The sequence below is a fragment of the Acartia tonsa genome, chromosome 14 (assembly GCF_053477335.1).
Source record: "Acartia tonsa isolate MP-2025a chromosome 14, ASM5347733v1, whole genome shotgun sequence".
NCBI lineage: Eukaryota > Metazoa > Arthropoda > Copepoda > Calanoida > Acartiidae > Acartia > Acartia tonsa.
The window spans coordinates 23,792,399-23,805,057 of record NC_137273.1 but is presented as its reverse complement, the minus strand read 5'-3'; the positions used below and the strand labels follow the sequence as shown (position 1 = coordinate 23,805,057).

Genomic DNA, 12,659 nt, shown 5'->3' with positions numbered 1-12,659 from the left:
AAATTCAATTTTGATACCTATAACTGAAAAAATTTTGGAAATCGGACCATAAACACCAAAGATATGGAGAAAAATGTGAAAAATACAAAAATAGCCTAAAACCTGCTAAAAAGCGGTCCGACCGCCATCGATGTTTTATAGTTAATTGTGCTCCTTAATAATAGGAATGTTGTCAAAAAATTTCAGCCTTTTATCTTTCATAGGAGCCGAGAAAATCACGTTTCCCCCAAACTAAGACGGACAGACGGACAGACGGACAGACGGACATACGGACAGACGGACATTTCAAATTATAGAGTAGCTTCGCTACTAAAAATATAACTTCATCCCCTTGGAAATAAAATTATTAATTTAGTTGAATTATGACGAGTTTTACAAAGAAAAGAATTATAACCCAATTGAAAAAAAAATATACTATAGAAAGATGAGAATGTCCTAGAAAAATGACAAATAATCTATCATTGATGACAAGGTGCCCTGTAAAGGTTAGCGAGAACTTTCAGTACAAAGAGACATACAGACAGACATCATGTTACTTTATTATAAGGATTACTTTTATTTTAGCTTTTCTGTGGTTGCATATTTTGTAAAGTTAACCACCTTTAAATAGACTTATGCCAATTGCCAAACAATTTAAAACTATATTCGGAAAATATTTAATAATTGGAATCCATTCTACAGTTATATAAATTTTACACTTACTAAGGTGCAGAGATATTTTGTAAAACTGAACATGATATTTTACTCTATATTAACACGTTGTTTTATTTTTTGTTACAAAGTATAATGTATTCTTTACTTAACAATCAAATAAGTAAATATCTCATTGCCTTAAGCAGCCATAAACGTTTCTGATGGCGTACGGACAATTTGATATGTAGAGAATAACGTTACTTTTGAAATTTCATTTTGATACATTTCAGAATTTGGACCTCAAAGAACCAATAAAAGGAATTCCATTACAAGGGCGTGCACAGGGAATTGTGTCTAGCCAACTATTATTGATAAATCCACCCCTTTTTATTGAAAATCAAGCACTTTTCATCACATTTCACACCATATATCTGAGTTTTTCTAAAATCCCCCCCCCCCCGAAAAAAAAACTTGATTAAATAGCACTTTTTAAATAGGAAATCATCAATTTTTTTTAAGGCATCTAAAGAAACTGATTGAAAATAAATAGAAAATAGATAGTTAATTCATATTGGATAAGGAATAGTTAATTGATATAGATTTTTATCATTTATGACAGAATAAATTAATAACTACGTGTCTATCATATTAAGAACATATACTTTCAATTAAGGTGTCAAAATCCTTTTAAGCCGCAAAGCTACTCTTTAATACTTCAACTTTAATTAGAAATCAAAGATGTGTAGATATCTAGAGTCAGGATTACATAAATGTTTAGAGTTAAGAAGATACTGAAGAGACTAGAGTCTAGACTAAATATATGTTCTTCTTAGATACTGTTGTGTCTAGACTTTGTAGATACTGTTTAGTCAAGTTGACATAAATTTTTAGAGTTAAATAAATACTGAAGAGGCAAATCTACTTGAGTCTAGACTAAATATATGTTTAGAGTTAAGAAGATATTGAAGAGTCTAGACTACATAGATACTATTGAGTCTAGACTACATAGATACTATTGAGTCTAGACTACGTAGATGCTGTTGAGTCTACACTATGTATATAATGTTGGGTCTAGACTTTATAGATACTTTAAATATGTATTTAGAGTTAAGAAGATAAAGAAGAGGCTAGACTACTTAGATACTACTGAGTCTAGAATAAGCAAATACTTGTAAGTCTAGATACAAAGACATTTAAAGTAAAGAAGATACAGAAGAGTCTAGATACTCTGGGGTCCAAACTACGATGATAATGTAAATTCTAAACGGCATAGATACTTTAAAGTATAGACTATAAAGATACTATTGAGTCTTCAATTCATAAATATTTAAAGTAAAGAAGATACTGAAGAGTCTAGTCTTCATAGATATTATGTAAAGAGTCTAGACTATATATAGTTATACTTTTTTCGCTACACTTTGATATAATATACTTGTTCTTTAAATATCTGAGTTATTTTTCTGATAAAACTCATAAAAAAATTCTATCAAATAATTAAAAACTATTAAAAGAAAATCTTAGATAAAAACTTTATTGTAGTCAAATCTAGAAAAAAATATTTGATATAATTTTCCTTTAATAAAAGAATATTAATTTTTGGTTATTGTTAATAGAATTAATATTAAATGGTTCATTGGTTGGTTTTAGAATTGTACCCAAAATAAAATCAAGGAATAGTTATTTCTCGTATCGTATTATAAACGGCTTTCCGCGGATATAGAATGTACAATTATAAGATTAAAACTAGTTTTTTTTAGCCCCGTGGTGCCGAAGGCACCGGCTAAAAAAACTAGTTTTAATCTTATGATTGTACATTTCTATATTCGTAGAAAACTGGATATAATACGATGCTAGACATAGTTTTTTCGTATGGATGAGAACCGGTTCCTATCCACCGGATTCGAATAAATACGAGAAAAATACATAAAAGATTTGTTTTTCTATACAGTGCCAAAAGATTATTAAAATCTTTTACCTTAATCTAATTCTTCAAAGAACTATCCAATAACAAAAAAATCCCTTTCAGGGAAGCTTTGTATAAGTATATGACAGGCTTTATTTGGAACAAATATTGCTTTTTTACACAGATTCTCTATCGCTGAGATTATCGTTAGAGTTAGGATATTGTGTGGGTGTGTGTGTAGTTTTTGTGTGTGAAAATTCTAAATGATATGTTATATTTCTTATTTCATAATATAAGTAAAAAAATATTCTCACGGCCAATCCTATTTTCTGTAAAAGCTAAGCTTGGGTCTACACTGCACGTCAAACATATCAAATCTTATAATTCATGTATCAAAGCTACATAGTACTCATAGACGAAATTATGTGTGTTTAAATCATGCACATTGTATATGTGGTAATACGACACCCAGACGGACAGGCCGTTTACAGAGTTGCTTCGCTGTGACTTATGATAACAAACCCCCCGCACTAATCCTATTATATCACTATCCATCTCATGACCGCTGTTGACCCCGCACCCAGCGGTCAAACTAGCCTGCCTAAATGTGGGGAGGGGACTTGAACATGCAACTATCACGAGTCCCTCACGCGCTTATATAATCGGGAGGCGCTGCCTCCCCTTTTACCACCACTGCCCCCACAGCCTGTCTACCGTCGGGCGCTAAGCCCTAGCGCCCCACACCCCCTTCAAACCTAACCATTGTTATACTTTGTTGTATATATATAGTAAACATAACTTGTAAATATTATTCAGTTTAAATATATAATTTCTGTATGATTGAATCCTGCTTGTTTGTTTGGTAGAATACTTAAAGGCTAGGGCTCGTTGAATCCGAACTCGTTACCCCGTGGGCCGAGAACGCTCGGCTTACCAGAACTTGGTGTCAGCGTGTTTCAATCGAGCCTTACAGAAACTAGCCTATTCTACCTCTGATTGGACCCTTTGGCAAGTAAGGGGACAATCAGCCGCCAACTGACCCGTGAGACGGCCTTTTTAGGTCGAATTTCCATCATTTTGAACGCAATATGTGGGCCTCTGGCCTACGGCAAGCAGATTTAGCCTGCTAAAAGCGCCAGTTAAGACGCTTTTTCCGTGTCGTGTAGGAGTAGCGCTAGGTGCGCAGCCACGGCAATCGGATAATTTAGCTCAGACGGCTACAGAACTGAGTCTAAATTGGCAAGTGTAGCTGGGACAAGCCCCAGGACACCCAGGCCAAACCTACGAGACAGACAACTGTGTGCTGGTCTCCCTAAGAAGGCAATGTGTGGCTGCGAAGCTTCAGCACACAAGTAAGCCCTACCACTGCGACGGATAGCAGATTTTGAGCCACAGGCACGGCAGGACGGGACATTCCCTGCCGCTGCCTCCCAGGATTCGAACCCGAGGCGCTGCAGGACGGGCCATTCCCTGCCGCCATTTTTCGGGATTCGAACCAGCGGCGCTGTAGGACGGGTCATTCCCTACCGCCGTCACCCCTCTGAACCTTGCAGGACGGACATTCCCTGCTGCCAGTGCTTCCAGAATCACACCTAGAGCTCCTAGTGATAACAACACATCATTGTGTATAAATGTCAACCAAGTGATAAAAATAAATATAAAATTGTTGACCAAGTGATAATTAATAAGCTCTAGTGATTCGAAGCTACAGTCTAAGCCACCATGGTAAGCGATACCACCATAGCTGCGGTGCGGCCACCACCAAAGTTTCTGCCAACCCCAGCCGAACGATAGGCCCCCTTGTCTCAAGGGCAGGACCTCCACTTCCCCTGCCATGTCAGGGTGAGGTTTCCTACTCCTGACCCTGCCCAGCATGTACAGGTTGATGCCATGATTGATTCTGGCAACCGTGTACCAGGGTCTGCTGTAATTTCTGAGCATCTCATGCACGCGATGGGCGTGCAACGCATGTTGATTCCGGACAACACCCAGATCCTGACTGCTAATGAGGAAGGCCAGCCCCTCCAGGTAATCGGAAAATTAAAAGAGTTATATATGGCAGTTTCACACACTCTTATACTCCATCTATACCACGTGACTGTGGTCCGGAATCTCTCACACCCTCTGAACCTAGGAGGGTATTTTCTCAAGGAGTTCGGAACTAGGCTCTGTTTCGACATGCAACCACCTTGCTTGTGGGTGCGTGGGGAGTTTATCCCACTCCGTGGCGTCCCCATTGACCGGGAGACAGCCGAGAGAGAGCTAAGCTATGAGGGGCCTCTGCCAGGCCCCCTGCCTGAGCAGCCGCGTGTGGTTGAGAAAGGCACACACTGGGTGGACGCTGAGCTCAACGCACACAAGGGAGCTAACCTGCTAGCCATGGGGTTGCCCCCAGTGCCCAAGGTGCCAAGGGAGAGCCTGCCAACAACGTTTCCTGAGATTGCCAGCCCTCCAGAACCAATCTTCTCCGCCGACATTTTTATCAACGGCCAGCCGTGTCCACCTGGCCCCCTCTACCTGGGACCTCCAGCCAGTCCACCAGCCAAGCCCGAGTCCAGACCCGTCAAGTCGCGGTCCGATGTACCCGGAGCCACACTCAACTCTCAGGCCCCAGCCTCTCCCGGCGCCGTGCCCGTCAAGTCGCGGCCGGACGCCCACGGAGCCAAAGCTGGACCCAGCACTTTGGCCTCTCCCAACGCCGAGCCCGTCAAATCGTGGCCGGACGCCCCCGGAGCCACGCCTGGCTCCGACACGTCAGCCCTTCCAGAAGCCGAGCCCGTCAAGTCGCGGCCGGTGGGTCCCGGAGCCAAGGCTGACCCCGCACCAGCCACGTATAGGCTAAGCGCTGTCACTCCAACTGACGGTCAACCACCCCAGCTCCGCACAGCCAAGCGGGTGGTCCTGCCTGGCCGCGGGGTTATGGCGGTCCCTGTTGAGCTAGTAGGCCATCGCACCAAGGATGCCATTCAACTAGCTGCCCCAGAACAGAGGTTTGGGGAGGACCTTGTTATTCCAGAGGGCCTGTATGCCCACAGGCCTGGCTCTGCCACTGTGTTTAGAGTACTGGTGGTCAATGAGGGGGAGGTGCCCCTCTTGCTGGATGCTGGCCTCCCAGTGGCAGGGGAGCTGGTCAAACCTGACATTTTAGAGGTCTCTGATACGCCTCCCCCGCGTCTCCACTCGTTCCAAGAACCTGCTGAGCCTATAGACATGCAGGAGTTGTGGGAGGCCCTGGAGATGGAAGACAATGAGTTCCTACGCAAGGACCCCTTGCTCAAGAAGGAGATCTGGACTACGTTGTCAGAGTACAGGGACGTCTTCTCCAATTCTACCCCCGGCCGCCAGAGATTTAGGGATCTGAACCCGCGGCAAGAGGCTGAACTGGAGAAACAACTGGACACCTGGCTACAGGAAGGAGTTATAGAGCCGTCGGACTCCGCCTGGAGCAGCCCCCTGGTGCCCATCAAGAAGAAGGACGGGAGCACCCGCTGGGCCGTCGACTACAGAGCCCTCAACAAGTGTCTGGAGCTGGACAGCTACCCCCTGCCTAGGATCCAGCAGTTGGTGGAACGAGCTGGCGGGCACCGTGTCTACAGTGCTTTAGACGCGGTGGCCGCATACTACACCATCCGTGTGTCTGAGGATAGCCGGCCCTGCACCGCCTTCACCACCCCCAGGGGCTTGTATCAATGGAAAAGGATGCCCTTTGGCCTGGCTACGGCACCGTCTGTCTATTCCAGGTTTATTGCAGGGGTCCTAAACCCACTAGGCACAGCCAACCTCCAGTCATACCTTGACGACGTCCTGACCTTCCATCAGGATACCTGGGCCCACCTGGCCAGGCTCCGAGAAGTCTTGGAAGCCCACCGTAGGGGAGGGATCCGCCTCAAGCCAGCCAAGACCAAGTTGTTCCGGTCCAAGGTGGATTATCTGGGTCACACCCTCAGCTGTGAGGGGATAGCCATGCAAGAGGACTATATTGACCGCATCTTGGACTGGCCAGCCCCTAGCACCCCCAAGGATTTGCTGGCGTTGCTGGGCTTCTTTGGATACTACCGCCTGTTCATCCCAGAGTATGCAGACCTCACCTACGAGATGAATCGGCAGAAGACGGCCAAGGCCCTAACCTGGACGCCTGAGATGGAAGCCCAGCTGCTGCAACTCAAGGACAAGTTCCGCAAGGCCCCCATCCGAGCGCCGCCCAGGTTTGATTTGCCAGCAGTGTTCCAGCTCACCACAGATTTCAGCAGCCGCGCCATCTCTGCCATACTGAGTCAATGCCAGGAGGGCAAGGAGAGGCTGATTGCCGCCGTGGGGCGCAAGACAACCGACCCTGAGACGCGCTACCCGTCCTGGAAGGGAGAGATGGCCGCCATTATCTATGGGATCCGAAAATTCCACGGCATCTTGTCCTACCGCAGCTTCCAGATCAACACTGATTCCTCTGCCCTGCTACAGATGAAATCACTGAACACCTCCACAGGGATGGTGGCCCGCTGGCAGGAGGAGCTAGCGGCCTTAGACTTTACCGTCTGCCACAGGCCTGGCACCCAGAATACCAACGCCGACGCCCTCAGCCGCCGGGAGGATGCCAACATGCCAACGGCTAGCGCCGAAGAATTAGCAGAGCAGGCTGAGTATATCCACAACCTTTGCCAGCTAGGGGAGGCCGCAGCTAGCCGGCCCCCTGCCGCCCGACTGGATTCAGCTAGAGTATTGGAAGCCCAGACACAGGACCCCCTCCTGCTCCGTGTCCGCCAATGGGTGGCTGATGGCAAGGCCCCAACCAAGGCTGAGCTGCGTGGCAAGGAACGAGACGAGCAGCAGTACGCCAGCCGCTTCCCAGCCCTGGGGCTTGACGAGCACGGCTGCCTCACCACCACTGACCAGACTCTGACAGGAGAGAGGACAAGATACCTGCTGCCTTCGGCCCTCCAGCAGGACGCGTTCTTTCTAGCCCATGGGACCCCCATGGCTGGGCACTTTGGGATGGACGCAACTATCGCCCGCGTTGCCATGCACTTCTGGTGGCCCAACCTGGCCCGTGACGTCCGCCTGATGGTACAAACCTGCCCTGAGTGTGTCCAGAAAGTTACCAAGGAGAGGCTGAAGCAGGGGATCCACGTGCCCTCCCGCCAGGGGTATCCACAGCAAGTCCTATTCATCGACCTGGTGGGGCCACTGCCAGAAACCCCAGCTGGGAACCGCTACATCCTCACCTGCCAAGATGGATTCAGCCGGTTTGTCAGCCTCTACGCCATCCCCAACAAGCGCACCCTCACGGTGGCTGAAGCCCTGTTGCACCGCCACCTGGCCACGTTCGGATGCCCCCTGAAGATCCATTCCGACAATGGAATGGAATTTACCGGCCAGGTATTCCAGGAACTGGCCTCCAGGCTCGAGATTGGCCTGACACATCCACCACCCTACAACCCGCAGTCCAACCGAGTGGAGAGGTTTCATAGGACGCTCAACACAGGCATGCGCCTGTTCCTAGACAGAGACGATAACAACTGGGAGCCACACCTGCCTGCCATCGCCTTTGCCTACAACACCAAGGCCTGCAGATCCACTGGTGTGACCCCGTTCCTGGCCTTCTTTGGGAGAGAGGCCAAACTTCCGGTGGACATGGTGCTACGGCTGCCAGAGACCGAATATGCTTCAGTTCCAGCCAACGTCCAAGCTCTCTTGCAGCGCTACTATGCAGTGTATGATGCCATCCAGCAGAAGGAGGAGGGAGCCATCAGGAGGAGCGCGGCAGCTTACGAAGGCACGGCCAAGTATGAGGTTGGAGACTTGGTCTGGTACTTGGCCCCCCGCCTGGTGCCAGGGAAGGCAGCCAAGATTACCAAGAGATGGACTGGCCCCTGGAAAGTAGTGAGGAAAGCTACAGAAGTCCATTATGTCATTAAACCTGCCTCTCCAGTAGCCAGGATCTCAGAAGTTACCGCGCATGTAGGCCGACTGCGCAAATACACCGGAGATGTGACTGCCCACCAGATCCCAGAAGACATCCAAGTTGACATGGACGGCGACGAGGATGCCACCGAGCTGCCAGTTGGAGCGGCGGCGCCCGCAGCTAGCAACCCAGGGGAGTTCCCAGTGCACCAGCCAGCTGCAGCCGCCCCACAGCCTAGCGGCCAAGATCGTGACCCAGTGGAGGAAAACCTGCAGGAGCAGCCCAACGAACCACCGCCGCCGCCGCCCGCTCCAGAGCCACTCAGAGATGCCATCTGGAACCCTGACGCGGACATGGAGAACCTGCCAGCCAGCAGCGAGCCTGTAGGAGAAGAGCCAGCCACAGCGATGGAAGAAGCCGCCCCAGAAGAAGAAGAAGAAGCCATGTGCCCCCTGCTGATGACAGCCATCCCCATCCGGGTAGGAGCTAGGAGGCCAAGCAACCTGAATCAAGCAGGCGCCCCCATGGAGTTCTATGCACCCTTTGCCATCACCATTCCACCCTTAGGAACCACCAGAGTCTGCCTAGGCCTCCGTGTCCAGCTACCAGCCGCGACAGAACTGATCCTGCAGACGAGGCAAAATTTCCAGCGGCGAGGCCTGGCCGTCGCCAACCCACGCCTAGAAGCCAACCAGGAGCTGACAATGCTGATCACCAACCACAGTCAGACCGAGCAACGAGTGTCCCAGGGAGCCTGTGTAGCCCGAGCTGTCCTCCATCGAGCTGTGCCCCAAGAACTGCCTGTCCGGCGCAGGAGCCGGCTGTCGTATCCCCAGGTTCAAGGCCTGGTGGCTCAGGAGCCACGCAACCCTTGAAGGGGAGGTTGTGGTAATACGACACCCAGACGGACAGGCCGTTTACAGAGTTGCTTCGCTGTGACTTATGATAACAAACCCCCCGCACTAATCCTATTATATCACTATCCATCTCATGACCGCTGTTGACCCCGCACCCAGCGGTCAAACTAGCCTGCCTAAATGTGGGGAGGGGACTTGAACATGCAACTATCACGAGTCCCTCACGCGCTTATATAATCGGGAGGCGCTGCCTCCCCTTTTACCACCACTGCCCCCACAGCCTGTCTACCGTCGGGCGCTAAGCCCTAGTGCCCCACACCCCCTTCAAACCTAACCATTGTTATACTTTGTTGTATATATATAGTAAACATAACTTGTAAATATTATTCAGTTTAAATATATAATTTCTGTATGATTGAATCCTGCTTGTTTGTTTGGTAGAATACTTAAAGGCTAGGGCTCGTTGAATCCGAACTCGTTACCCCGTGGGCCGAGAACGCTCGGCTTACCAGATATACACTTTTAGTAGATTTGTCCCAATTTTAGGATCGCAGCTGCACTTCAAATTAGGGAAAAAGTAATTACTAGTATTTACTCAGCTAAATTGTTTTTTTTTGTACTTTTGTTTTCTTGGCATCTTTTATTTCGCTTCTAATGGAAGAATTGTTATCCTTGTTAAGATATTTACGGAATTTTCTTTAAGAATTCTAAATATCATTTAATTTATTATGCGTTGTTACTCTATGTCAATGTTCGTTTGTCTAATAATTCTTTTATGGATATTATCATCATTATGAAGATAAAACGGAAGACTCAATTATTGTTGCTCTAATGTTCCTACGGCTATAAATGTTTAGTTAATTTGCAAGGTTGTTGGAAGTTATCATCCTTGTTTTCTCGTGCTCTGTTTTAGACCGGTAAAGTTTCACTTTGAAAGGCCCTAGGCAGAATGTTATTGGAAATTTAAATCAAATCAACAAATATTATACTTTTCAAAAAGTTTTTTAAATTAGTTAAAATTTGAGCAACCAAAAAGTATTTGCTGTATTTTGCAATAAAATTTAGAAGTAAAGATTAAAACAGCTACATAAATGAGTTTCTTCATCTTAATAATTATTTGTAGGGGCTTCAAAATTACATTTCCTAATTTATTTCTTGTTTTTTTTATCTTTTTTTTTATGTCATTCTTTTACATTAAAATAGAACGATAACAAATTTTTAAAACATACTGACAAAAGTAATGAAGTTGAAACATTACTCTAAAAATCACTTACCTAAACTAAAGTAGGTGGCAGTAATAAGCAGTCTATTCACTGCCATTTTCAAAAAACCTTCTCTGAAAATAAAAATACTTAATGTTAAATTAATAATGATATATGTATAATGTATGTTAAGAACCTGATGCTTCCCTAGCTTCTGTGGAAACCATCCCAGGAACTATCTGAAGATTGCCTATAATGGAGAACTCAACTATGAAGTAAGAGAGATATTAATAAACAAATTTAATGAAACCATGATAATTTTTAAGTTGATTGTTTCCGTATTGTATATTTTATTGTATCTGTATGACTATATACTAATATCCATAAAAGTAATATTTGATATTTATATGCTCCTCTTATATAAAACCTATTCCAGACCTATCACATAGCTTAAAAAAAAGAACAACTTTATTAATATAATTTTTCGTATACAAAAAGTTAGTCATATTGTAAATGCTTTCTAGTCAGAGAAACAAAAATTCAGCCGTTTACTTCAAATTCAATATCATAATTTATATCTTGATATTTCTGGCGGACATACAGATAGAAGTGTAAAATGCATGAAAAAAGTGCTTTCCTTGCTTATTACAATTATATCGTGTTATGTAAATAGAGTATTTTCTCTTGATTATGATAAATGGCAGATCTATGTCAATAATATCATACAATAATCACTATTATCAAAATAAATAACATCCTATTTATATATGTTTTTCTCATTTTTCATGTAAAATATTATTCAGTAACAAAAACCATTAATTTTTGAAACATTAGATAAGAGATGGATGGCTTGATGCTGACACATCCCGGTTCAAAGCTTGTTTTTTCGTATTATTATCAGTATAGCGATGATTAAAATTCAAGCAGAAATTTAGCCAAAAGGATACAAATTCCCTTCACTTCACATTAATAAAAAAAACATATGATTTATGTTATTGTTATCGTTTCACTTTTACTTGAAGTATTGTTTTATAAATTCACGAAAAATCAAAGGGTCAGTATTCATAAAAAATATATCAACACACATTCATTATTGAGCGACACAGTACCTATGTAAACATTATATGTTAAAGTCGTTAGGTGAAACGTTGAAGGAAGATTTATAGTGTGTGTACTATCAAGAAAATGAATACATAGGAAAAAATTAAATGTGGAGAAACCTATTGAAATAATTTACATGGAAGCTTCATTTTACTTAGGAGGAAAAGAACAACATAATATTTACAAATCTTTTTTTCTGTTGAAATATTATTTTTTAAATAGTATTGACACACAAAATTAATATATGAAAATCTGAATAAGCAGGAAAAGTATACAGGATTTAAAGCATTAGAGTGCATTTAAATCAGTTGCATGCACAGGGCTTTGCCAAGGGAATGCTCTGAGGAAACCCAAATTTAGAAGGGGGAAAGTGTGGCATTAGGGAACCCACAGATATGGCTCAGTAGTTTAACATCCACTTATCTGTCGGGAAGGTGTCGGGTTCAAGTCCCCAGACAGCATCAATACTAAAGATGTAATATTAGTACCTACTGCTGCTTGTTCAGGCTTTAGAGATTTGAAGTAAGAGTAGGGGGGGAAGCCTTAGCCCTTAATCAGTTATGCCTGGGGGGTCCTTTGCATGGTGAACTAGTGATCGTAAAATGCTGCAGATCATAGGTTGATTGAAAAGTCCTTTTGGACTAGCATTGTGTAGTAGCTCACTAGTGTAATTAAAGTGTCAAGGAAATTGATGGGAAGGATGCAACTTGAATCCACATCATACCAAAGATATTAATAATGGTACCTCCCTGCTTTGTTTGGCACAAACCTTCAAAAAATAGAGTTGGGGGTATACCTTGGCCCCAAACAGTAGCAACTCATTACCATGCACTGTTAGGATCTCCAGACAAAGATCGTGCAATCAAAGGGTTGGTTGTCTGCAATGTACTGTACTACGGGTATGAGGTGAAGGACCAAGAGTCTGGCCTTAAGTTGACAAGTTGACTGTTCAGTCCTAGTGCAACTTACTCATACAACATTAACATTAACATTTGTATAGGGATCAAAACAGTCATGAAAACTTTAAAATCTAGGAATCAATCTAGCACCCCAACCACTAAGGC

General features: G+C 44.5%; 1 protein-coding gene across 1 annotated transcript in view; it reads right to left on the bottom strand.

Annotated features, from left to right (window-relative positions):
- Window positions 1–10,624, bottom strand: part of LOC145305664 (uncharacterized) — a 34,519-nt gene extending 23,895 nt beyond the window's left edge. Inside the window, exon 1 of the mRNA XM_080147369.1 lies at window positions 10,567–10,624. Within this exon, the coding sequence (XP_080003495.1) occupies window positions 10,567–10,612 (46 nt within the window). The 5' untranslated portion in view covers window positions 10,613–10,624. The remainder of the gene's footprint in view (window positions 1–10,566) is intronic.
- Between the last annotated feature and the right edge of the window lie 2,035 nt (window positions 10,625–12,659).